Consider the following 22,144-nt stretch of genomic DNA (forward strand, 5'->3'; position numbering starts at 1 on the left):
GTTCCGACTGCATATTCAGGAGGCCGTTGTGGTACCATACCAGTCTCTGGCCAACTCAACCGGCATTGCCGATCCATCGCAGGATGTAATATCATCACGAGCAGAAGTCGCTGACTTTATGTGCCAGCTCGTATAATGCGAGAAGAAACAACCACGCCACCGGAACGCAGGACCGACTGACCGTTCTGAGCCATTATTCCAGGCACCACTCACCCTCCTTCCTTTTGCTGACGCTCGAAGGAACCCTCTACGTTTTAACCGAGATTGATGCTATCGATACTCAGACACGGCCCATTCACCGGTCTTGAAGCTAGGGTAAGGCGTCACATGGAAGCGTTTCCAAAAGCCATGTTAATGCTTAGCGCTCGCGCAGGCGCAGGTACAGTTGGACGCCCTACGATACTTCAAACCGGAAGCGGCTAGAATCCAGGCACCTCTACCAATGGCATGGAACTACGGCAGCCATCGTCCTGTTTCTGCAGGTACACGATGCCGTCTCATTCTGCACGATGGGATTCATGCTACTAGGCGGCACAGTCAACGTCCGTTCCATCTCGCTCATGCAGGTACAGCCCTGTGGGCCAAGACTAGATATAGCGCAATCTCCCATGTCCTCTTTTCTCATCGTCAGTCGCACTGCTTTCCAGTTCGTCGTCAAGTCACTCTTTCGAGACTACATCCTAATTGCAGCATTTTTGCTTGCGTCCTTTCGTTGAGTCCGCTCATCACGATCTTTACTGGCCTCCGGCCGTCCTATCATTGAAAATTGCATATCGTTGCTAATACTGTTAATCTCATAATTATGTCTCCCTCAACCTTCACTCGCGCTGCTTTCGCAGCTGGGCTTCTTGCCTCTGGTGTCTCTGCGGCCTTCGACAATGCTGCTAAGACGAACATTGCTATGTACTGGGGACAAGGAAACGCTCAGATCCCACTGTCCGAGGTCTGCGCTGATCCTAACATCGACATCGTCAACATTGGCTGTAAGTAATGATATATATTCATCAGTGGATCAAGATTCTCCTCTAGACTTGGAAGCAATGCTAATGGCGTTGAACGACAGTCATCAACGCATTCCCTTCGGTAGTAGGCTCATACCCGGGAAGCAACCACGCCAACGCGTGTGGTAGCGAAGTATACTACGACCCGGTTCTGAAGAAGGACAGCAAGCTTTACAGCTCATGCCCTGGCGTGGGAGATGCTATCACTGCTTGCCAGAAGAGCGGCAAGAAGGTCATGCTCTCTCTCGGTGGTGGTTGGCCTACTGACTACTATCTGCCATCCCCTGAGGTCGCTCAATGGACCGCCGAATTCTTGATCAAAGCCTATGGTCCTCCCACCGCTGCCTGGAAGGCGGCTGGCAGGCCTCGTCCTTTCGGCGATGCCGTCGTTGACGGTTTTGACCTCGATCTCGAGGCACAAACCTACGACATGCCTTCAGCTGAGTACATTTACAAGAACTACGACGTCTTCGGAAAGTACGTCAAGAGCAACTCGAAGATGCTTCTCTCCGCCGCTCCTCAGTGCGTTGTCCCAGACGTCAGGATCTCACCAGTCCTCAAGGCCGTTCCCTTCGACTTTATCTTCACTCAGTTCTACAACACCCGAGTCTGCTCTGCCGCTCAGGCCGTCCAAGATATCAAGGACAAGAAGACTGGCACCTTCACTTTCGACAAATGGATCTCCGAGATCAAGGCCTCTGCGAACCCCAACCTCAAGTTCTACATTGGATTGGCCGCAGGTCCGGATGGTCTCCCCACCCACAAGGAAGACTACCTCACGCCCGAAGATGCGAACACTCTGATTACGAAGTACAAGGGCAACACCAACTTCGGCGGTGTGATGCTCTGGGAGGCCTCCGTTTCCGTCAGGAACCCAACCTACGGTCGGTCCTACGGTACTTGGATGAAGTATGCTGTCGAGGGTACTTTCTTGAAGAACTACAAGCCTATCGTGTCTTCCAGCACCAGGTCTTCAACAACATCTACTAAGGCCTCGACCACCAAGACACCTTCCAGCACCCCTGTTACTTCTACTAAGACCTCATCCACTAAGAGCTCGTCTACCAAGATCTCGTCCTCTACTCCCATCTCGAGCAGCAAGATCCCTTCCAGCACCCCTGTTACTTCTACTAAGAGCTCGTCCACCAAGATCTCGTCTTCTACTCCCATCTCGAGCAGCAAGATCCCTTCCAGCACTCCTACCCCCAGCACCATGATCACCAGCAGCAAGACCTCATCTTCTGCTTACGTCACCTCAAGCATGGTTTCTTCGTCTGCATACGTCACCTCCAGCTCAATTTCCAGCAGCAGCAGCAGCAGCTCAGCCTACGAAACTGCCTCTACCAAGAGCTCCAGCTCCGCCGAGACTGTTAGCAGCACCCTGATCGAGCCATCCTCCATCGCGACAATCTCTGCGTCTGCCTCTAGCAGCGAGTCAGCCTACGTACCTTACCCGACTGAGACCGCCAGCTCTGTTGAGACCATCAGCAGCTCCGCGACTGAGTCTTCTTCCATTGACACTATCTCTGCCACAAAGGAGGGTAGCTCAGTATACGTGCCTTACCCGACCGAGACCCCGAGCTCTGTCGAGACTGTCAGCAGCACCTTCATTGAGCCGTCATCCATTGCCACGATCTCCGCATCCGAGACTCTTAGCAGCTCTGTCTACGTTCCTTCCTCGAGCGAGACCTCTGCCTCCACCGACAAGTACCCCACTGACACTGTCTCCGCGACTACCCCTGAGGGCGTCTCTTCGACTTCTTGCAGCACCTCCAGCGTTGCATACTCCACTGGCGCTAGCTCCAGCGATGTCTACTCGGTGTCATCTGTCGTATACTCATCTGGTGTCTACTCTACTGCATCCCCGGTGTACCCCACCTCAACCTACTCTGCCAGCAAGGGAATAGACTACCCCGACTACCCTGCTGAGAGCTCCAAGAGCGATGCTGCATCCAGCACTGGCTACGAGAGCGTTCCATCGGTTACAAAGAAGCCTGAGTACTCTGAGTACTCCACTGCTCCTACTGGCTCTACCACCGCCACTGTCATCACCAGTAAGTTTATAGCGAGCTAAAATATCCATTGACTATCCGCTAATATCTGATAGCTACCTACGTCGATGTCTGCCCTACTGGTCTGACTACCGTCACCACCACGTACTGGACAACCGTCTGCACCAAGTGCGCCGCGAAGCCCACCGGCTCGGCCGACGTACCTGAGGGTTGGACCACCAGTGTCTACACTGCCAGCACTGTTACCGTGACTCTTACCAAGCCCATCGTCACGCCTACCAGCATGCCCGCATACCCATCGTCCGCTCCTTCCGTCGCATACCCCGCGGACTACCCTGCTAAGCCCGTGTCCTCTGGCAAGCCTGGATACCCTGCCGTCCCTGAGGCGTCTATGCCCGCATACCCAGCTGCTCCTAAGCCCTCCAAGGCTGCCGAATACCCAGCTGTTCCTGAGGCTTCCAAGGGCGCCGAGTACCCATCTGCTCCTCAGGGATCCATGCCCGCCTACCCTGCCGTTCCTGAAGCCTCCAAGGCGGCTGAATATCCTGCCATGCCCGAGGCACCCAAGCCAGCTTCTTCCTCTGCCGCCGCTGGCTACCCATCTGCACCCATCGCTTCCGAGTACCCCAAGAAGCCTGTCGAGCAGGAGGTTACCAGCACCGTCCGCGTTACCTCCACCCTCTCCAAGGTCGCCGTTCCCACTTACGCTCCCGCTCCTTACCCCACGGTCAGCGCTGGAGGTGCACCTTACGTCCCTGCCGGCTCTGCCAGCAGCTACGCGCCTATGCCTACCGGCACTGGTGTTGGTTCCGCTTATCCTTCTATGCCAGCGGAGTTCACAGGTGCTGCTAGCCGTGCTGGTGATGGATTCATGATGGTTGTTGGTGTTGTTGCTGCCGTTCTTGTTCTATAAAGTTGAGATGTGATGGTTGGAGAGTTGTTCTGATGTTTACGTTTCTCATGTCATTTCGTACGTTTTTTAGATACCACTATACATAGTTGTATGTCATGCGAGTACGCGCGATTTTCGCTCTCTGTTGCTTGATCTGTTCCTTGACGTGTTCATTGACGATGCTCTTCGTGTTTGAATGTCCATGCAAACACCCCCGCAATGCTCCGCCTTGAAGTGTGTGGAAACAGGAAGCTGGCAATGGCTTATTAATGATGTAGTGCGGAAGACGAGGGTTGCGGATCGGCAGCGGGAGGCCGCGGGGGAGAAGCTTGGAGCTTCGAAACGTGGTGGAGACAGCCCAGTCACCTTTCGTCATTCCCTCGCGAACACCAAATCCACGCAAACGCGCAGCCTTTGTCGACGCAACAAACTCGACCGTCAGAGCGCCGCGATGCCCATACAGAAGCCATTCCACTTACGTATCGTTCCACCTGACTGAAACTCGCAGCCTCACCTTGCGTTCGCCTAGCTGTTTGTAGAAGCATCACCTTTCACCTAGCATTTGCCTCTCCGCTTCTTCCTCGAGCTACTCTCACCAAACCCATATAAGCTTCTGGCAAGCCATATAACGTGTCAAGATGAAGTACACAGTCTACGACCGCTTGCTCAAGCGCGAAGTCGGACAGCAGCCCAGAAAATACTCCGACATTCGATCGATATACGGTGATCGCAAATGGATTAACGACCTTGACATCGTGAACGAGCTAGAAGGCCACAACGGATGCGTCAATGCTCTTAGGTATGCCGTTGCCCTACATGAACATCAGTAACACGACCTGACTGTATTAGTTGGTCAACTTCAGGCCGCCTACTTGCCTCTGGCTCTGACGACCATCGCATCAATATCCACTCGTACCACCCCGAATCGTCCACCTCGCAGTTCAGCCTCACCACTTCTATCGAGACGGGTCACAGGTCCAACATCTTCTCGGTGAAGTTCATGCCCTACTCGAACGATCGCACCATTGTCAGCGCAACAGACGATGTAAGGATATTCGATATCGAACACTCAGGGCACTCGGCCCTCCGGTCTACTGGCAGATCCAACAGCGGAGGAAGTGCAGGCAGAGCACGCAGCAGAGTGACGCTCACAGAAGCTGATACCAACGCAAAAGCATTTCGTTGCCACACCGACACAGTCAAGCGCATTGTCACAGAAGATAATCCCTTCTACTTCCTTACATGCTCAAACGACGGAGAGGTACGGCAGTGGGATGTACGGCAACCTTCAAGGGCATACCCGCCTGCACGGGACACCATGCTACCTGCGTGGGCAAGAGACGAAGACGCATCAGACAGTATTCCGCCGCCGCTCATCTCGTATGGCAGGTATGGACTGGATCTCAACACAGTATCTTGCTCGCCTAGTCAACCGCACTACATCGCATTAGGTGGAGCGCATCTCCATTGCTTCTTACATGATCGACGTATGCTCGGCCGTGACATCAACAACGAGCGGGGATCCAGACTTTCTAGTCCAGGAAACTGGAGTGAAAATGGTGAAGAGCTGTTAGGAAAGGCAACACAATGCGTCAAGAAATTTGCGCCTAACGGGAAGCGTCGCATGAACAGAAGCGATGGCGGTCACATTACAGCATGCAAGATTAGTGATGCTGAGCCAAATGAGCTCATTGTGAGCTGGTCTCAGGATCACATTTACAGTTTCGACATCCTGAGGGCCCCGGACGCCAGAGAGAATGTGAAACCCGTCAAGACGTCAAATAGTGGATCTAGCCATCGTGTGAAGGACACAAGTAGGAAGCGCAAGCGACCAAAGTCTAGCACCTTGTCACAAGAAGGTGTGGAGAGAGCAGAGTCAAGAGCACGAACCGCAAGTGCTGATGAGGATCTGGCACTCCGAGTGACCTATGGAAACGGTCAAAGCGAAGATATTCGCATTCATCCTCCTGCCGAGAACCGCATGACCCAAGAAGAGTTGAATGATCTGCGAGCATCGGATCATTACCGTATTGCAAGCACGACTGTCAAAATAGCAAAGCAAATCTTTGAGCTTGGAGAGCTCGGTGAGTCCGGACTCCGACTTGCATGCACATCTATCGTAGGTCTGGCGCATTCAATCTTGTCCGACATGGATGATATAGACAGGACGTGGGGCTATCCGATCGACCCAGATCCGGTCGACGTCGCAGTTCAAAACAAGCTCCGCGACAGCAGAGCGGCCTCTCGTCGCTTCGTGCAAGCAGCTGGGACGTTGGCCCGCGTACTGGGTGGACAGCTCTTGACCGGGTCCAGCTCCGATGCACTGATCGCTCAGTATTTCGCGTCTATACAACCGGCACCGCGAGAACGCGAGCTTCCACAACACGAACAGTTTGGATATGATTTCCTGAAAGCTATACTATTGTGGATCGACAGTGGCCCTGCTGCAGTTGTGGAGGGGTTTTCGCGTCGAAGTGGCAGCGCTCGCTTCCCGATTCCATATGACTCTGATCTGGACGCTATACAGGAGCGGTTGATTCCATATCTGCTTGAATTGGCAAGTGATGATAGCATCGTCAATGTGGATGCTTCCAAGTTCGAGACAGACACTACTCGGATATTGTTCGACTCCGAATTCGAGGCTGTAGATACCTTTGGCCATGCACTCAAAGTACCCTTTGCTGATCTTACTGGCGAGAGAGATCCAACATCAGAGTCAGGATCTTCTAGTGAGCCCACGCAGACTCGAGCTGCAGCAAAACGGAGATGGGTGTATCAAGTTGGGAGGGGTGTACTACGCAATGCAGCCAAGGATATCAAGTTTGCTTTTGTGGATCGCGCCTTTGGTGGTCAGGGTATATCAGATAAGACGATCAGGGCGGAAGAGAAAGCATTGAGGGCACGACAGGAGGAAATTGATACCACAGTAGATGAGGGGCCGGTTCGGGATGCGGAACTTGTCAGCACAGCAGCACGAGAGAACAGCGACCGAGAAGAGGCTTCTCTAAGCACTTCTCATGCGAACGAGTCGGAATCAGTGGTCCTTGAGAGTGCTGACGAAGATGAAGAAGAAGAGGATGATGATGATGATGATGATGATGACGACACCGACGGTGATGCAGACTCAGACGACGAAGAACAGGATGATGATGACGACTCTGACTCGGTCGACGAAGAAGGACTTCAACGTACACGATCTGGACACATGCTCTGGCGATCAGACTTCAGCCGCAGTCGTTACAGGCGATGGAGAGTCGAGCGCGACGTCCCTTGTGTACCCCATACACGTGTCTACACTGGCCATTGCAACGTCAAGACAGTCAAGGACGTGAACTATTTCGGCCTGCAGGACGAATATGTCGTCAGCGGGAGTGACTCTGGGCACGTTTTCATTTGGGATCGTAAAACAGCAGAGCTTGTCAACATCTTGGAGGGAGATGGTGAGGTGGTGAATGTTGTTCAGGGTAAGTTTCGTATACTCAAGTATAGAGAGATAGAGGAAAGAGTCTAACATAGTTTGAACAGGTCACCCCTACGAACCCACAATGGCAGTTTCCGGTATCGACCACACGATCAAGATCTTCTCTCCAGACGCCCACCTGCAGCGTAACGCACGCAAAGGCGTCGGCGTGCAATCATCTGACCCAGGTTCCTTTTCCAGTCTCAATTTTGGCCGTAGACGGCGTAACCGCGCCGCCGAGACTTCTACTGAGGCTACTGAGAGTGAGCCTGCAGTCGACGCTCCCAGTGACAGCGATGACGAAGTTGCGCCTGGTGGACTGAGCAGTCGGAAGAGGATGCACCAGAGTTATCAGATTACGAGCCAGAATGATATGGATAGGAAGGGTGGGAGGGATGATTATTTCATCAGTCAGGCTGTTTTCGCGCAGTTGGCGAGGCATATTGCGAGGGGGCAGGGCGGAGGTGAGGAGGGAGGAGAAGGTGGACCGGTTATCATTACTGAGGAGAATTGTAACATCATGTAGTGTATAGTTGGGAATAACATCTGACGAAGTTATTATGCCTTTGTCTGTCTAGCCATCAGAAGAAGTTTGTTGGCGCGCAATGAACATTCATGTGTCCGCTCCAAGCTTTACTCCTATTCATAAAGGTCATCTGTCGCATGCCAGAGCCGCTTCACCTCCTAGGGCCAACATCGAAAAGAACTGCAACGTCATATGGGCAAGAATCAAATTCTGAACGACGATTCCATATTCATTTCACAGCCACCAAGCCAATTACACAGGCGCAATCTAATGTTGTTGCGCCCTCCTAAACTTTTACTCCTATCTTGGAAGACTAAGCTCGGCATCCGCGATGCAAGCGTCTGTGTCCCCCTTCTATGAGGCCTTCTTCTGCTTGGCCTTGAGCGCCTTCTTTCGGTTGCTCCTTATCATGACTACCGAGAGGAAGCTACCGACGACGGTGGTACCAAGGATGATGAGGATGACGGGGATGCGGATGGCCCAGACGCGTGGCAGGAAGAGGGAGTGAAGGATGTGGTCGTCATCCACGAAGGGCTGCATGGAGTTAGGACATGCTGCAGAACTAAGCAGAAGTGTAAAAGCATACCATGAACAGAGTCCACACGGTGTAGTAGACGAAGATGGCAGTCGCTGCGACGAGCATGCTGAGACCTACAAGGCGATCGGCCTTCCTATTGTTAGTGGCCATAGTCTTTCACCTGAGGAGTTGCAACATACCATTGTGAAGTTTGGCGAAGGAGTGAACGAGTGTATTAGCTTGGAGTATTTGGTAGTTGCAATCACCTCGCTGTCCCTTCCCCCCCAAAGTCGCGCCAAGCTAAGGACCCCTGTCGGTGAAATCGCGGCCCGTTCGCCGCAACCTTGGATCGCCCAACCGCCTGCGAGCTAAACTTTTGCGAAGCGCGTCACTCACGCCTCACCACCGACATCCTTCACCCTCGACACGACCCGCTGACCGAGAATGGAAGTCGCATCTGCCGTTCGACTGCCTTCGCCGGAGCCGGAGCTCGACGACGACGCCAAGGAAGTTCCGCGCAAACGCGAGCGCTCACCATACGACGGACCGAGTGCTGGGCCATCGAAGAGAAGTAGGAGAGACGACGAAGAGGATGACCGTCGCAATGGGGGCTCAGGCCGTCGCCCGGCGCCAAAGCCCACGACCGACGACCTCCCCGAGGATGACTCGCGATTGAACCTCTTCAAGAATGCCTTCAGCGCGAACCGCAAGCTGCCGGTTGACGATTCAAAGACACGTGCTGGAGGCGCGTACATCCCTCCTGCGCGACTGCGCGAGATGCAAAAGTCGATTACCGACAAGAAGAGTCCCGAGTTCCAGCGCATGGCTTGGGAGGCGCTCAAGAAGTCGATCCAGGGTTTGATCAACAAGACGAATACGGCAAACATCAAGATGATAGTGCCGGAGCTGTTCTCGGAGAACCTGGTGCGCGGGCGCGGTCTGTTCTGCAGAGCTATTATGAAGGCGCAAGCAGCCAGTCTGCCCTTCACGCCCATCTACGCAGCGATGGTCGCCATTGTCAACACAAAGTTGCCTCAAGTTGGCGATCTGCTGGTTCGACGTTTGATTGTGCAGTTCAGGAAGGGCTTCAGGAGAAACGACAAGGCTGTCGCGCTATCGAGCACCATGTTCCTTTCGCACCTCGTCAACACGCAAGTCGTCCATGAGATCTTGATCGCCGAGATCCTGCTTCTCCTGCTCAACAAGCCCTCCGATGACTCTGTTGAGATCGCAGTCGGTATCATGAAAGAGGTCGGCGCTTTCCTCGACGAGATGAAGCCTGCGATCGCCAATGCCATCTTCGACCAGATGCGCAACATCCTCCACGAAGCCGACATCGACAAGCGAACACAGTATATGATTGAGGTTCTCTTCGAGGTTCGGCGCACAAAGTACAAGGACAACCCTGTCATAAGGGAAGACCTGGATCTGGTGGAGGAAGAGGATCAGATTACCCACAACCACACGCTTGAGGGCGATTTGAAGGTCGAGGACGGTCTGAACATCTTCAAGGTTGATCCAGATTACGAAGCGCATGAGGAAGAGTACGCGAAGATCAAGGCTGAGATTTTGGGCGAAGAGGAGGGTAGCGATGAAGACGAATACACGGATGCATCGTCTGAGGATGAGGAAGACGAAGAAGTGAAGGCCATGGATGTCAAGGACCAGACCAACGCGGACCTTGTCAACCTGCGCCGAACTATTTACTTGACCATCAAGAGTAGTGGTGGTTTCGAGGAGTGTGTGCACAAGCTTATGCGCATCAATCTACCGCATGGGTTGGAAAACGAGCTCACAACGATGATCGTCGAGTGCGCAAGTCAGGAGCGCACATACGAGAAGTTTTACGGCATGATCGGAGAGCGCTTCTGCAAGTTGAACAGGATGTGGACCGACCTTTTCGAGGAAGGCTTCGCCCACTACTACGAGACTATCCACCGTTTCGAAACGAATCGCCTTCGCATCATCGCACAGTTCTTCGCCCATCTACTAGCGTCTGATGGTATCGGTTGGCACGTCTTCCAGGTGGTCAAGATGACGGAGGAGGACACCACATCCAGTTCACGTATCTTCGTCAAGATTCTATTTGAAGAGCTCCTGGCCTCACTTGGTCAAAAGGTGGTTGTAGAGCGCTTCAAGGACCCTATGCTGCAGGACAGTCTTACTGGTATCTTCCCCACCGATGCAGACGATCAGAGCAAGACACGTTTCTCAATCAACTTCTTCACAGCCATCGGTATGGGTGTGCTTACTGAAGGCATGCGCGACTGGCTCAAGAACAGTGCGCCCAAGCCTAAGCCACTTCCCGAGCCAGAAAGCGACTCAGACGATCGCAGTGTTTCATCAAGATCAAGCTACACTTCAAGCAGCTACTCGCGATCCCGCAGCCCGGTTCGCAGAAGGCGTGACGACTCAAGATCTAGATCCAGATCTAGCTCAAGAGGCCGTTCATACACACGCAGCCCTTCGCCAGATCGCAAACGTGGAGGTCGTGGCAGAAGCGGCTCTTACAGCTCCGCATCCCGCTCTCGATCACGATCCCGCTCCCCAGCACCCCGCAAACTCAAGAGCAAGCGCTCTTACTCATCCTCCCTCTCTCGATCACGCTCCCCGGCACCCAGGAAACGCGGTCGCAGCCCCTCATCCTCGGTATCCCGATCTCGTTCCCCACCGCCAAAGGGCAAATCAACACGTCGTGGACGTAGCCCATCTGGCTCCATATCCCGCTCTCCACCTCCGCGCCGTAGTCGAAAGTACTCGACATCCCCATCTCGCTCGCCATCTCCACCACCGCGTCGTCGACGCGATTCTAGTAGTCCGCCTCCCAGGCGTAGACGCGCGTCGAGCAGTCCACCACCATCCAAAGGAAAGGAGAGAGCGAGGGACGTTAGTGATAGTCCGCCGCCGCGTCGCAGGAGGGATTCTAGTAGCCCACCGCCCGAAAGAGGCGTTAATGGAAAGGGGAAAGCGGTAAAGAGGGAATACAGTGAGAGTCCGCCACCGAGGATCAAGAGAGATGATAGCAGTCCACCTCCCAGGAGAAGGAGGGGCTCGTAGTTTAAGTTATGTGGCTGAGGGCTAGATGGTCTCGCAACTTGACAAGAGTGGAGAGAAAATCGTGAGTTGTATGGCAACGGGCGTTATATCGTTTTATGGAGAGGAAGAGTGTATGGAATGGCAGCGTTTGCATTGTACATCTACTGGGAGCATAGCTGCGAGATTGAGCGAAAGCAAGTTGCGGCAAAACCGTGGTATTAGTTTAGGTATATCGGCCGATCTAGCTACGAGAACAGACATATATCATCGCATCGGCAGCCTCGTACTGAACAATCCTTTCATCTGTGCGGAAATTCGTTGATCTTGTTTTCTTTCCGTGTTTTGGTATCGTCGTGGCGCTGCAGAATCCGTAGAGGAAGCTTGCAGTATGCTACGTGCAATATCCTGGCAATGGTTGGGATGTTTGTTGACACGCTTGCGCGACGGCAAGTTTGTACGAATCCACTGCCACGCTGTACTGCTTGGCTGAGTAGGCTGTCGAGAGCACGCCAAAGAGGATTGTCAAGAAGAACACCCCGAAAATGGCCACCCATATGGTTGCGAATTGGGCAGTATTTCTTCTGTCCAATAGGGTTTGACGTACAGTCTCTGGAGGTCCATAGAACAAACTCAGTAGTTGTGACAGACGACTCCTCCAGAACTCAAAGTCATCGAGTTCAATTGCTTGAGGTATGTCAATTGAGTTCTCTATCCACATCTGGACCTTTTCGTCGTTCAAGAAGGTCTCTGTCGGTTCGTCACCCTCAGGGAATAGGAGTTCAAGAGTACAAATGGTCTCGTCTAGAAGATCCCTTGGAATGAGCATTGGTTCGGGTTCTTTTCGGTGGTTTATTAGGCAGATTTTGTGTTTGTAGATTGACAGTTGACGCTCCCCCCGGGACCCGTGTAGTCTCAAATGATCCGCTAAATTATCGGTCCATAGTATCTCTAATCGACATATGTCCTTCAGGCCCACAGCTGTAAATGAATCGTCGAACAGGAACATCGGTGCAGTACGCGCTTTCCTTTTGTTGTTAATGAATGGTGCAGCAACCATTTCTTTCAGTGAGTGGTCATCTTGCCATCGGATGTAAGACACTCTCGACTTTTCCGGTCCAACAAATAATCCCTTGGAGCGCACGTTGACACCTATCCAAAGACGAACTGTAAGTTCGATAGAGCAAGCAATAGCTTTGTCGCCGATGTTTTGATAGTGCTTTCTGAGATCGGACACCAGCACCTCCTTCTTTGTATCTCTACCGAAGCTCAACTGGGTAATCATAGCAAGTATGCCGTCCCACTCTTCTATCGCGAACTCGTGGCTGAAAGGGCGCAGGCTTCTCAGAGTTTCTCCCCAGTAGCTAAACAAAGCTGTGTATTCGTCTTCGAAGTAGTCACTCTCCGAAATATTCAAATGAGGCCAGAAAGCATTAATTAGGGCACACTTTTGCGTTATCCCAAGGTCTTGTGTATCCGAGAATAGTCTCTTGTTGACGAGCGACATAGTCCCAATCCACCGTCATTCGGAAACACAAATGGAAAGCCGTTTCGTGCGGAGTGATACTGTTATTTTCTCGATTCCATGTAGAGGATTAGTTGAGTTAGAGATTTTGGATTTCTAGGTTCACACGTTTTCTGATCCTGTACTGTGGACGTCATCCTACATATGCCACCTTCACGAGTTGCTAGCGCTAACCAGTTTAAGCCACCAACGATCTCAGCTGAAATTCCTAGTTTGTTGCGCCGAACCCCGCATTCCCTCCTTCATTAGCACCACGAACGGCAAGCGTAGTCAATGGTACCAACTTTGATCCAGAAGCTATATCGGGTCCTGTCGTATGCCTACTTAGCTATGATACATGGCTGATATATCTAGGTACTGGAAGCTAGAGCCAGTAACTATTGTCAACAGTTACGTGATACGGCTAACATCTCCAGCTGCGATCTATAGGCGCCACAGATTATCGCCTTGACCCTTGGTGCGAGCCACTGGATGTGTATGAATTCAATCTAGGTACCACTGATCCTCTACATATGCTCGCGCTGTCTCATTGTAGCTGCCGTCCGGACACACAACAAAAACCAAAGATGCCTGAACCCACGCCGCTACCTGCTCCACTACTTCTGGAGTTGCTTGTTCCACAAACCGAGACCTTCCTGGTAGAGGGACTCTACATAGGCCTATTGTCGCGACACCGGCCCCCAACCGAGGTGCGAGAATGGTTCGACGACAAACATGTTCGTGAAATGCTTCATACACACGTCAAACGAAAGAACAAGAGTCCAGACTACCTGAAGGCCATCATTTTGTGTATGGCCGGTCTGCTCGAGGGAACTCAGGTCCGGTTGACACCAACTATCTGGATTTCGACCGGTGACACGAGGTCGAAAAGTAGCATCAAGAACTCAATCAGCAATGCAACCTACCTCAACAAGTTCCTGGCGAAGTTTCGGATGAGAGAACCTCATATTACCGTAAGCGGCCCAGAAATTCTGTCGGGAGTGAGAATCTCTTCTGGAGTTGGCGTACACACGTTTGCAATCCGAGGTGCGGATAACAGCTTGGATTCAGTATGTGGTACCAGTGCCAGATTCACAATGCAAGCAGCATCGGATGGCAGTACCTTCCAGTGTTACTCCACTATTGGTGGCTTGATCTTTGTGGATGATGATCTTTTCGCCATCACAACTGCTCACGCTATCACAAAGCATGGAATCCCGGACCCTCGGCACGTGGTCATGGACGAAACAGATGACTCCCTTATACTGAGAGGTTCGAATCTGCGCGAATGGGTGCCCTCACCATTCCCAAACACTTTCGCATATTTAGGCGACGCGTATGTCCGTGGCACCAAAGTTGACAAGCCTGTTGTTGATGCTGCAGACTTTGCTCTCGTCGAACCGCAATCGTTCCCAAAGCTAGGTAACAGATACCAGGTTGAGGGTTGGTCGGATTTCGAAACAGTCTCAGGTCATACACCAACCGCTGAACTCTCTTCCGGAGATGTAACGATTTGTACAAATGACTACAGAGTCCCGATGAAGGGCTATATGGTAGAAGGCGATGTTCCTATCATTGTGGGAGGTATTATGATGCTTACAAGGATGATAGAAGTGACTATGCCGGCGGGTATGTTGATAAAGGCCTCATGATGCGTTAGGATATCACTAATACAGCACATAGCCCCTGGCTTATCGGGCTCTTGGGTAGTTCGAGGAGGGGAGCTGTGTGGCGTTGTATATGCAGGCAATGCCTCAATTCCATACCTTTACATTATTCCAGCCGAAACCATGCTGGAGAACGTAAAAAAGTTGCTTGGATCTGGTACCGTAAGAGTCGCGACTACCCAGAAAATATCTGAGTGGAAGCTTCGACATACACCCGACATTCATACCTGGAAGTCTTCGGCTGATGAGTCGCCCTCGCCACATGTTGAGACCAAAGCGCCTCAACCGCTAGAAGATGTATGCTCTTCACCCTATTCAGTCTTACGATGATTAAACAACTGAGAACTAACAACACTCCAGACATCTTTCTATGAGATGTATCAAGTGGGAACCATGGTTCGAATCAAATCTTTTTTTGCTGACCTTACTGTTGAATCGCAAGAGATGTATACTGTTTGGGATGCTTCTAGAGATCGACAAGGCAACGCACAATATACGCTTCAAAAGTCCGACGGAAGTCTGGTGGATGGAGGAAGAGAATACAGTAAAAACGAACTGACATTTGTTGTCAGTAAGAGGGACTTTCAGGATGGTGGAGGAAGAGAGTCCAGTGTATTGGCTTTCAGTTACTTCTATGGGGCTGCCGAAAATCTGGAGGAAAAACCTCGGCATCAGTGAGTATCGCTGTAGCTATCGTGTTCTATGATGACATCGCATTCCAAAGCGTCTTCCATGCTGCAGTGGCACTACTTTCTACCGACTCAACTCCTTCCCTATGATACACATGACTTGGCTGTTGTTAGTAGGCTGATTCTGGTATCGATATGACAAATTAGGTCGCTTTCTGTCAACACCGAACCTCGAACGAACCTGCCTTTTGTGTCTACAAGCTTACAGTTCTAACAAGAACCTTGGTAGGTAGTCCATCCGCATCGCCCAAAAAAGATTGCACCGTTCTCATACCCAAAGCACTTGAGCGCGCCATCAACGTCTCACTTCCATACCCCCGCAAACTACGCTCCTCAGCAACAATTGACAACGACCCTGACACCCAGCGAATTCTTGCCCGCCTCGTCAACTACGGTACTCCTCAAGAGGTTGCTGAAGAAGGCTTTCGCGTCTGTCGTGTCAATGCTAACCTGCGCGCTAAGGTATGTTGTGACTACACAAAATGCATGTGATGCATGCAGTGACTTCTCACCTTCGACTCTATAGCTGGACAAGGTCAAGAAGGTTGCTGCAACTACGGCTGCTGTAATCGCCGTGGATACAATTACAGCTGCTGCAATTACGGCTACTGCAACTGCGACTGCTGCGATTGCACACAGTAGTGCTGTCTCCGCCTCCATGGCCGCTTCCACCTCATTTACTGCTGGCACCATCCCTATCCTCAAGAGGAACACCGCGGTCCCCACCTCCACCATCCCCAACATCCCTCCTCAAGGTCAGCCGCGGGCTATCAGGGCGCTGAAGAGCAAGATCGCCGTGATGGAAGATGCTCTCGCAGAGATGCGGAATGAAGCGCCCAAGATGCGCAAGTGTATGGCATGGATGTGGGACATCATTGGCAAGGAATGCATGAATCACATTCCAAAGCAGTTGAAGGATATGTACCATGAAACGATGGTCGTGGACTTGGTGGATTGGCAGCCAAACGGTAGGGTGAAAGGTGGGAAGGGTAAGGATGACTTGAAGAATACAAAGGGTAAAGAGGAGGTCAAGGTCAAGAAGGAGAGGGCGTCTGCTGCCGACAATGTCCTTGCAGGTGTCAAGCGAAGGGGCGTATCGCCTCTTGGTAAAGATGCTAAGAAGATCAAGTTTGAGCAGAGGGAAGTCTAAGGTGCTGTGGTCGTTAAGTGAAGGTGTAGGTGGAGTGTTTGGCTTTGCATCGAGACCATGTCAACATCAAGTGGTAAACATGGGACCCGCTAAAAGTGTCGTTATAGTACCAAGTATTTGCCAGGCTATACCAATAAACAAAACACGCTAAACATCACAGAAGAAGACACCATTATGAACTTAAAAATTCTTTATTCTATAGAAGAGACAAATGCAATCGCTAATTATCAATAGCCTTCCACGCACACACCACTGCACAGATGCGAAAATACACACGTGAATGATGATAGAAGAAATATTATCGCATCAGGTACATTTCCCTTCAGTCCCTTATTTCCTAGTTCATCGTCTATGAAACCTGGACGAACTGACCCATGGCCGGAACACCATCGACAACGACGTAGATGACGTAAGGACCGGCAGGCGCAATAGCCTTGTTAGGAGGCATGGTGACAGTCAAGCTCTGGGCGGTGGCACCAGCCTTGAAGCCGGTGTTGTCAAGGAAGATCATGCGGTGACCCATGTGGACGGAGTGGGTAACGAATCCACCGTAGTAGAGAGAGATCTTGACGTTCTTAGCGTTGGCAGGAGCAGTGAACTTGATGTTGAAGGTCGAGGCGACCTTGAGGTTCTTGGACGAGATCTGGACAGCGGAGGGACGAGTGGGGTTGCCCTGGAGGTAAGGGGGTGTGTAGATCTCGTTGCGGAACTCAGTGACGAAGGGGTTCTTGGCGTCAGGGGTGAGGATGGGCTGCTCGACGGGGTTGGATCCAGAGATCAGGAGGGTACCATCGAGAAGGAGGAGAGCGACACTGTGGTAGAGACGAGCAATGGTGGAGGCAGGGCCGGTGGTGAAGCGCTTGCCCTTGGGCTGGTTGGGGTCGTAGAGAAGGACCTCGAGGGCGGGGTCCTGGGCAACACCGAAACCTTGGGCACCTTCTTGAGCACCGTTGACCCAGACGACGGTACCGTCGGGGAGGAGAGTTCCCTCAACCATACCACGGCCCTCGGGCATAGAGTCCATCTCCCACTCTGGGTCGGCATCGAGAGGCCTGATGCGACCGCAAGATGGGTCAGCAGGGGCGGTGATGTCCTGGTAAGGGCCACCACCGCAGATGATGATGTCGGGGTTGTAGTCGTTGGCAGAGGAGAGAGGAAGCATGACGGATCCACCAGTGTTGGGGTAGGTACGGTAAGTACCGGGAAGGTCAGGAAGCATGCGGACGACAGTTCCAGTCTCGACCTTGAAGATCTCAGCAGACTTGGAAACCTGAACGAAGAGGTTGCCATCCTTCATCAAGTGCATGAAGGGGTACATGTAGTAGGGCTGGTTCTTGCTGAGGATCTCCATGTTGAAGCTGGTTCCCTGAGGAGTACCGTCGGCGTTGAGCATCTCGTAGGTGGGGTTGTTGTTCTCGGGCTTTGAGGGGTCAAGACCGTTCTTGGATCCAGATGCGACAAAGATTTGGTCGTTGGGCATGATCTGGACGGAAGCGTACCAGCGGGGAGTGTCAAGCTGGGTACCGGGCTCGTTCCAGGCTTGTCCGTCGAGGGAGGCATCGGAAGAGGAGCGCTTGAGGAGACGGATACCGCGGAAACCATCGCCAACAGTGGGGTCAATGAAGTCAAGAGGAGCGTTACCACCGAGAGAAGCGAAACGGCCATCAGCAAGGAAGATACCACCAGAGCAGAAAGCGTTGGTCTTGTAAGCCAAGGGGGTGAGCTTGCCGGTGCTGGGGTCCCACTCAGAAGAGTAAGCGTACTGGCCATTGGCGAGCTTGAGTTCAGTGTAGTTCTCGACCTTGTCGAGGAAGACGACCTTGCCGTTGGGCATCAGACCAGCGTGCATAGCAGGCACACCGGAGCGACCCTTAAGCGCGATGCTACCTGGCTTGGCGGCGCGAGGAGCAGGGCTGGCAGCAGGAGCAGGAACGCTGGGGGCGTTGACACAAGGACCGTTCTGGCAACCCTCACCGCAGTGAGCGGTGGTGTTACCACAGTAGCCGTACATGGAGCAGCAGCTACCCTGGGCCCAGTTACCGCAGACAGTGTTTCCGAACTTGGCACCACAGCTGCCGTCAGTAGTGGCGACACCGGTGGGCTTCGCGGCAGCAGCAGTCGTGGGCTTACCAAGAACTGGCTCGCCAGAAGTAGTCGACGAAGGAGGACGGCTGGAGACAGGGGCAGGGTTGCCGTTAGCGGGTTGGCCCTTGGAAGGAGTTGTGTCCTTGCATCCGTTCTGGCATCCGTTGGCGGCAAGGCAGTGACCGTCAGTGGTACCGCAGTAGCCGTAAGATGAGCAGCATCCACCGAAAGCACCGTTGGCATCGCATGTAGAGCCGCCAAAGTCCTTTCCGCAGCGACCGTCAGCCCTGGGCTTAGCAGCACCGGAAGTGGCAGCCTTTGTGGGCTGGGGGATGGTGGTAACACCGCCCGCGCCGTTGCAGCCAGAAGAGCAGCCGGTTCCGCAGTGAGCAGGTGTGCTTCCACACCATCCGTACTCGGAGCAGCATGTGCCGGAGTAGACTGTGCTCTTGGGGTCGCAAAGCAGGTTGCCGTTAGCAGGACCGCACTTTCCGTCCGTAGAGTACTTGGCAGCCTGCCTCTTGGCGGGGACGACACGTAGCTGGGATCGAGAGACGAGCTTGGAGTACTCGCTCTTGAGGTCCGGTACGCAGATTTCGTAGTCGCCGCAGTGCTGGCCAGTCAAGCACTTGTTGTAGGTGTCGGTGCTGGAGCAGTTGGGGTTAACCCATTCGAAGTTGATGTTTGCGCTGGCCAAACCGGCGAGGGCGCCGAGGCCGATAAGTGATGCCTTCATTGTGAGGGTTCACCTGTTAAAGTGATTAGAAACGAGTGTGGTGATAAAAGAGAGTGTAAGCCAGCGATTGGGGCCGGTGATCATTCGAGATGCTGTTCTAGAATGATGATTACAAGGGTATATGTAGGTGAAGGTGATGAATGGCATTGATGATAGGGGGCGACGCAAGGACAGTTATGTAGTTGTTTTTGAGGGCGGGCAGATGGTCGTCGTGTCGCGAGGTTGGTGTTGCAAAAAAGAGGCTAACACCAGCATGCACAGCGACGTATTTTTGGCAGGCGGCAGGGAGCCCCGCGTGGTAGCGAGAACGCTCAGATGGAAAGTACGTACCTAGCGAAAACAAATTAAGTATTACTAGAGGGTTGGTTGTATGATGTCAAGGCAGCTGGAAACGAGTGACAGCTGTCGAGAGATGGGTAAAGAGTGAAGTGCTGAAGGCAAGGTGCTTGAAGTGCGCCTACAGCGATAGAGGTGAGGAGAGCAGAAGCGGGCGCGCCCAGATTCAAGTACCTGTGTAGAAAGCGCGTATACGAGGGCCGTTCAGCTGTGCTAGTCATCGCCTCGGCCATTTGCGACTGGAAAAGGAAAATTCAGGCACACATTGGACGCTTCGACCAGTAACGGTATTGCTCCAGGGCAGCCCTAAGGGGCACGAGCGGCAATCTCCACCCTGTCAGCCAATGCCAGCCCTGTGCGGCAAGATCGGCGCGGGGATTGGCCTACTCGAACTTCTATTTCTGGGCGCAAGGACTGGCTCCCAATGCACCGCCAGAGGGGAAGACGGCAATCGGCATGCGCTGGGCCTGATGCGACCTTGTGGGCGGGGGAGTAGGCACGCTGCACGCCTACATGTGCCCTCGTAAAGGTGGGCCGCAACAGTGAGGCTATTGGTGAGGCACACGATGCTCAGGGACCACGTCGACGCCAGCGAAGGATCGTCCTGGCAACGTTGAAGCGCTGTCACCAAGCCGACGGAAGTACTCAAGCCTTTGCTAACGCCAGATAAGCTTCGCGAGTCGGCCGCATGGCGTCGAAGAGATTGCATCCACGGCACGCCTGGGGACGTTCTTTGCCCGAAATGGCAACACGTGCTGCGTGGCTCCCCACAGATTCATCACTTCGGGCTAGCGTGACAGGGCTTTATTCTGCGTCAGGGGAAAGGCACGACCAACATGTCCTGCAGTACCAAGACAAGTCCAAGACTTTTGCTGAAGGTTACGTCAAAGAAACCTTCCGCCGAGCAAACACTCAAACGTTGGAAACAAACCTCCAAAATCTCACCCTGCTGACGCCCCTCAAAGTTGCCGGTATCCACGCCTTCCGACGGGCCTTCTGGAAACCCTGGACGCTCCCGTATTCCCACACACACCGGCCATCCTTCTAGCTCAACAAGTGGACCATCGCTATCACGACCCTGCCGCGCGACCCAGAGACGGCACAACGTGACAAGCTTTGGTAACATCCAGACGGTCGGTTGCACGCAACTATGATGCAAGTAGATCAAGTCCACCTCTCCCCGTCCGCGTATCGGGATATGAGCAGTTCGTAAGGAAATTGCCTGGTAGCAGATCACGAGAGACGCTCACGCCACCTGCCAATTTCAATCTCACTCACCGTGCTTCAGGTATCGCGCCTTTTGCCTACTGCCAATGCCGGAGCAACACCGATGGTTGGATATTTGACCGCCCCTACCAGCCCTCCTCACCAAGCTCACCAAGGCGTGCAGCCACCCCGCCCCGGCCTCCCTCCAACACCGCCACCACCTTTGCAACCATCGCCAACACCCCTCATTTCAATTTGGAAATCCCCCAGACGTGTGCCGACAGCCGAGCTTTGCTGTCATGTTTGCCATATACCGATTGTTTTTGTCTTGTTTTCCCTTGGTATGTATCACATTCAAGACGCTGCAGATCCAACTCGCCAAACCAGGCAGCTTAACCGATTTCGTACAACGGCCCAAACATGTTCATTTCATCTTGTTTTCATGCGTCGGGGTTCCGCGTCTCCGCGACTTTTATTCCCGCATGCCATGTGGTTTTCGGTAGTTCGAGTGCCTTTCTGTCCGTCGAAGCATCGGTTGCGATAGCCCCAGTCCGTCGACGCTGGAACCCAAACTATTGAATGGCTTGCGACTAGCTCTGAGCTTGCATGAGCTTGCTGCCAACAACCATCACTTGGACTTCAGCTTTACGAGATCGTGATATCCGCCTCGTATCGATTGTGGTTGTGACGTAATTTTTTCTGCCGACTTTGCAAAAGCAGTATGGATGGTGCAGTGGTTGGCAAACGACTCGGATCGGCGGCGCGGTCAAATCAGAACGAGTGCTTCGCACAGAAGGTCGGTATGCTTCTACTACCGATACCAATATTGTAACTCGGATAAAGCGGCATCGAAGACAACTGTGAGGGCCTTCCGTATCATTCGTCACTATCTGCTTCCACCTGAGCAGTACAAAGTTCACTCCATCGGCTTATGCGAAGCTGGCATGATTCCATCAAAACCCTTCCCTAGCTTGCAGCTCTTGCACATACCTGGCGCACAGTGCATCAGCACCACAAAAAATCATCTCAAAGTATGGCCACCTGTAAGGTCTTCAGGAAACGGAAATAAAATTGAACCTGAGCTCAACATGGTGCACTCGCCGACTACAACATGTCAACCCTGACAATTCACAGCCAAATCACCTCCGTGGTCGCATTCCGTGGTCGCATATGAAGAGTGATAAGCTATCTAATGATATGCATCTAACCTTCCATTTGCGCATGTAGGCTGACTTCGAAACCAAATCCTGCAAGGTACCAAGTCATGTCGCACTGTCTCCACCATCACATCGGTTGTATATTCGACACGGCTGACATTCTGCCCCTGATG

At 52.8% G+C, this 22,144-nt stretch overlaps 9 protein-coding genes across 9 annotated transcripts; 6 read left to right on the forward strand and 3 right to left on the reverse strand.

Annotated features, from left to right (window-relative positions):
• The first annotated feature begins 407 nt into the window (after positions 1–407).
• On the forward strand, positions 408–3,964 carry CC77DRAFT_61983 (glycoside hydrolase). The gene is made up of 3 exons (XM_018532484.1): positions 408–983; positions 1,064–3,055; positions 3,109–3,964. The coding sequence occupies exons 1-3, from the start codon at positions 803–805 to the stop codon at positions 3,924–3,926; spliced, it is 2,991 nt and encodes a 996-aa protein (XP_018392056.1). The 5' UTR covers positions 408–802; the 3' UTR covers positions 3,927–3,964.
• A 307-nt stretch (positions 3,965–4,271) lies between these two features.
• On the forward strand, positions 4,272–7,922 carry CC77DRAFT_953651 (WD and tetratricopeptide repeat-containing protein). Its single transcript, XM_018535437.1, has 3 exons — positions 4,272–4,704; positions 4,755–7,369; positions 7,431–7,922. The coding sequence occupies exons 1-3, from the start codon at positions 4,544–4,546 to the stop codon at positions 7,889–7,891; spliced, it is 3,237 nt and encodes a 1,078-aa protein (XP_018392057.1). The 5' UTR covers positions 4,272–4,543; the 3' UTR covers positions 7,892–7,922.
• Positions 7,843–8,579, reverse strand: CC77DRAFT_979832 (dolichol phosphate-mannose biosynthesis regulatory; the record flags this gene model as incomplete). The annotated part of the gene is made up of 2 exons (XM_018536039.1): positions 7,843–8,425; positions 8,478–8,579. The coding sequence occupies 2 exons, from the start codon at positions 8,577–8,579 to the stop codon at positions 8,246–8,248; spliced, it is 282 nt and encodes a 93-aa protein (XP_018392058.1). The 3' UTR covers positions 7,843–8,245.
• Positions 8,580–8,781: 202 nt separating this feature from the next.
• On the forward strand, positions 8,782–11,731 carry CC77DRAFT_1015913 (MIF4G-domain-containing protein). Its single transcript, XM_018524116.1, has one exon. It carries the CDS (start codon positions 8,853–8,855, stop codon positions 11,463–11,465), a length of 2,613 nt encoding a protein of 870 aa, XP_018392059.1. The 5' UTR covers positions 8,782–8,852; the 3' UTR covers positions 11,466–11,731.
• Positions 11,651–13,074, reverse strand: CC77DRAFT_62008 (hypothetical protein). The gene has a single exon (XM_018532485.1). The coding sequence runs from the start codon at positions 12,946–12,948 to the stop codon at positions 11,836–11,838; it is 1,113 nt and encodes a 370-aa protein (XP_018392060.1). The 5' UTR covers positions 12,949–13,074; the 3' UTR covers positions 11,651–11,835.
• Positions 13,075–13,208: 134 nt separating this feature from the next.
• Positions 13,209–15,351, forward strand: CC77DRAFT_1015914 (hypothetical protein). The gene is made up of 4 exons (XM_018524117.1): positions 13,209–13,320; positions 13,383–14,574; positions 14,629–14,909; positions 14,973–15,351. The coding sequence occupies exons 2-4, from the start codon at positions 13,533–13,535 to the stop codon at positions 15,288–15,290; spliced, it is 1,641 nt and encodes a 546-aa protein (XP_018392061.1). The 5' UTR covers positions 13,209–13,320; positions 13,383–13,532; the 3' UTR covers positions 15,291–15,351.
• Positions 15,352–15,959: 608 nt separating this feature from the next.
• Positions 15,960–16,451, forward strand: CC77DRAFT_1004565 (hypothetical protein; the record flags this gene model as incomplete). Its single annotated transcript, XM_018523276.1, has 1 exon — positions 15,960–16,451. The coding sequence occupies one exon, from the start codon at positions 15,960–15,962 to the stop codon at positions 16,449–16,451; it is 492 nt and encodes a 163-aa protein (XP_018392062.1).
• Positions 16,452–16,684: 233 nt separating this feature from the next.
• CC77DRAFT_1015915 (DUF1929-domain-containing protein) lies at positions 16,685–19,730 on the reverse strand. Its single transcript, XM_018524118.1, has 2 exons — positions 19,603–19,730; positions 16,685–19,285 (listed from the first exon to the last, which is right to left on the reverse strand). Exon 2 carries the CDS (start codon positions 19,270–19,272, stop codon positions 16,801–16,803), a length of 2,472 nt encoding a protein of 823 aa, XP_018392063.1. The 5' UTR covers positions 19,273–19,285; positions 19,603–19,730; the 3' UTR covers positions 16,685–16,800.
• A 1,106-nt stretch (positions 19,731–20,836) lies between these two features.
• On the forward strand, positions 20,837–21,448 carry CC77DRAFT_62388 (hypothetical protein). The gene has a single exon (XM_018532497.1). It carries the CDS (start codon positions 20,939–20,941, stop codon positions 21,356–21,358), a length of 420 nt encoding a protein of 139 aa, XP_018392064.1. The 5' UTR covers positions 20,837–20,938; the 3' UTR covers positions 21,359–21,448.
• Positions 21,449–22,144: the final 696 nt, after the last annotated feature.

This window comes from Alternaria alternata (genome assembly GCF_001642055.1).
Source record: "Alternaria alternata strain SRC1lrK2f unplaced genomic scaffold CC77scaffold_1, whole genome shotgun sequence".
NCBI lineage: Eukaryota > Fungi > Ascomycota > Dothideomycetes > Pleosporales > Pleosporaceae > Alternaria > Alternaria alternata.

Coding starts and splice junctions, on each gene's coding strand:
- CC77DRAFT_61983 (XM_018532484.1), top strand. CDS start 803: ATGTCTCCCTCAACCTTCACTCGCGCTGCTTTCGCAGCTGGGCTTCTT. Junction 984..1,063: donor CGACATCGTCAACATTGGCT/GTAAGTAATGAT, acceptor GTTGAACGACAG/TCATCAACGCATTCCCTTCG. Junction 3,056..3,108: donor CACCGCCACTGTCATCACCA/GTAAGTTTATAG, acceptor AATATCTGATAG/CTACCTACGTCGATGTCTGC.
- CC77DRAFT_953651 (XM_018535437.1), top strand. CDS start 4,544: ATGAAGTACACAGTCTACGACCGCTTGCTCAAGCGCGAAGTCGGACAG. Junction 4,705..4,754: donor GGATGCGTCAATGCTCTTAG/GTATGCCGTTGC, acceptor TGACTGTATTAG/TTGGTCAACTTCAGGCCGCC. Junction 7,370..7,430: donor GGTGGTGAATGTTGTTCAGG/GTAAGTTTCGTA, acceptor TAGTTTGAACAG/GTCACCCCTACGAACCCACA.
- CC77DRAFT_1015913 (XM_018524116.1), top strand. CDS start 8,853: ATGGAAGTCGCATCTGCCGTTCGACTGCCTTCGCCGGAGCCGGAGCTC.
- CC77DRAFT_62008 (XM_018532485.1), bottom strand. CDS start 12,948: ATGTCGCTCGTCAACAAGAGACTATTCTCGGATACACAAGACCTTGGG.
- CC77DRAFT_1015914 (XM_018524117.1), top strand. CDS start 13,533: ATGCCTGAACCCACGCCGCTACCTGCTCCACTACTTCTGGAGTTGCTT. Junction 14,575..14,628: donor AGAAGTGACTATGCCGGCGG/GTATGTTGATAA, acceptor TACAGCACATAG/CCCCTGGCTTATCGGGCTCT. Junction 14,910..14,972: donor CGCCTCAACCGCTAGAAGAT/GTATGCTCTTCA, acceptor ACAACACTCCAG/ACATCTTTCTATGAGATGTA.
- CC77DRAFT_1015915 (XM_018524118.1), bottom strand. CDS start 19,272: ATGAAGGCATCACTTATCGGCCTCGGCGCCCTCGCCGGTTTGGCCAGC.
- CC77DRAFT_62388 (XM_018532497.1), top strand. CDS start 20,939: ATGGTTGGATATTTGACCGCCCCTACCAGCCCTCCTCACCAAGCTCAC.